This window comes from Nannizzia gypsea, genomic scaffold (assembly GCF_000150975.2).
Source record: "Nannizzia gypsea CBS 118893 supercont1.10 genomic scaffold, whole genome shotgun sequence".
Taxonomy (NCBI): Eukaryota; Fungi; Ascomycota; class Eurotiomycetes; order Onygenales; family Arthrodermataceae; genus Nannizzia; species Nannizzia gypsea.
Genome location: NW_003345192.1, coordinates 361,261 through 363,130, shown reverse-complemented (window position 1 = coordinate 363,130; position 1,870 = coordinate 361,261). Strand labels below are relative to the sequence as shown.

Genomic DNA, 1,870 nt, shown 5'->3' with positions numbered 1-1,870 from the left:
AAACTGATGAAGGCCGCAGCCGTCACAGGGGGCCGCACAGGAGCCCAGGATGTGCTGGCAAGCAAGGGGAACCAGCTGTGGCCTGTCCGGTCGTAATACCAGAGGCCGGCAACGTACAGCGGGTACCCTATCGAGCCTATCATGACGCTCTTCTGGGTTTGAGGATGTTGAGCAGCGTGCCGCCGAACCCAGCCGCACAGCGTGAAGAGGCCGTACAGAATGACATTTGACAGCGAAAGCGACCTGCGCAGAGCTCGGCTTGCTCGCCGGCTCCCAGGCCTATGACGGCCCACGTAGATGCCGGGGGCACAGAAGAGGACCCTTGAGCAGTCAGTTGTTTGTTGGCGTTTTCTAACATATATCTAACACGTATACTCCGTGCATGGTATGCGTTGTTGTGATTGTTGTTTTGCAATGGGGGGTCGGTCAGGGGTCAGGGGCTCACTTACATCCCATGACGAAATTCTGGGTGTGAGGCCGGGTTGAGCCGTAGAAGACTCTCCATTTTGGCCACGAAACCCATCTTGATGAAGATGGATGTGGATATAGATAGTTGTAGAGTGTTTATCTGGGGATGGACGGGCTCCGCGTCTCCATGTATGTTTATATATGTATATTGGCCGTGGGATATATGGGTCTCCCCCGCGTACCCCGGATCTCGCAGCTGCTAACTAATGCATATCACGGCGCAAGGATTGGCCAGAATTCCTCTCCACTCGGTCCATATCGGTTACAGGCTATAGCAAAGACTTGGAAGAGCTGCGAGAACTGGATGTTTGCCGAAGAATCGCTTTACCGAAAGATACGAGGTTGGTCGAGCACCTCCGAGATTTTGAGTGCTGACGGCAGCTTGCCAGGAGCTTGGCTGATGCTTGACTGCTACGTGATATCTCATTGGCATGCTATAATTACGACATCTTTGCCGCGCCTGGCAGCGTGCTGGGAGGAGCTGCGGCTGGGCGGGATGGGTCCGAGATAACGAAGAGAGCTTCGGCTGCAGAGCGCGGTACATTGATAGGGGGTATATATCTAGCATCTTATTCCCTAGATAAATACCTGGCCTTTTTCTTTCGATAAGATGAACTATGAGACCTTTTATTCATTAAACTAAATACATAGGAGAGTCGTCAGGGGGGAAATATGTACAGGAGAAAAAAATAGGAGCAGAAGGAAAGCTTCAGCACTGCTGGAATGGACGTCATGATCAAATGAGCAAGGGAATAAAAGATAAAGGGAAAATGGAGACAGAAAGAGAAAAGAGATCGAAGAAAAGAAAGGTGAGATTATAGGAGATATTCGCCGTCGCCAACTCGCTCGCAGAGGTCTTTGAGCATCCTGCCGGCCCAATCGAAGTCGTTAAGCTCGAGGTAGACCTGAGCACTCCCCCGAGCCCACCAGGAGCCCTGGAAGAAGAAGACGGGCATGAGAGTCTCGTACTCAGTGGCCATCTTGCGCATGATCCAGTCACTGACTCTGAACTGCACGCCCGGCTTGCTCCTGACGGCATACCAGCCCTCCGGGAGCGGGTTCTCAGTGTTGTTACCGGCATCCAGCTTCAGGGGCAAGAGGACGTTTGTCATGCAGCAGGCCGACACAGTCTGGGACTTGTTATCCAGCACTTTTGTGCCCAGAATGTCGGCCATGAGGGAGCCTGCTGATCGGGCCAAGTTGACACAGTAAGTCTGGATGGCCTTTTCGCCGCCGCATACCTCCTGGCGCCAGCGGATCGACTCGGGAATGCAGAGGTAGCCGAAGTGTCCATGGGAGCGACGAATTCAAAGTGTACACGAAGGGAGTCTTGCCGCTGGCCAGAGCTTGAGCTAGCTTGGGGTCGACTCTGCCTGTTGGATGTCTGCGGTGGGGATGAAAC

General features: G+C 53.4%; 2 protein-coding genes across 2 annotated transcripts in view; both read right to left on the bottom strand.

Moving 5' to 3' along the window:
• MGYG_08738 (hypothetical protein) overlaps positions 1–505 on the bottom strand; it is a gene marked incomplete at both ends in the record, with an annotated part of 1,932 nt that extends 1,427 nt beyond the window's left edge. Inside the window, 2 exons of the mRNA XM_003169144.1 lie at positions 39–321; positions 450–505. Coding sequence (XP_003169192.1) covers positions 39–321; positions 450–505 — 339 coding nt within the window. The remainder of the gene's footprint in view (positions 1–38; positions 322–449) is intronic.
• A 778-nt stretch (positions 506–1,283) lies between these two features.
• The window catches only part of MGYG_08737 (lolT-1), a gene marked incomplete at both ends in the record, with an annotated part of 1,409 nt that continues 822 nt past the window's right edge, over positions 1,284–1,870 (bottom strand). The window contains 2 exons of the mRNA XM_003169143.1: positions 1,284–1,651; positions 1,710–1,841. Of these exons, the coding sequence (XP_003169191.1) occupies positions 1,284–1,651; positions 1,710–1,841 (500 nt within the window). The remainder of the gene's footprint in view (positions 1,652–1,709; positions 1,842–1,870) is intronic.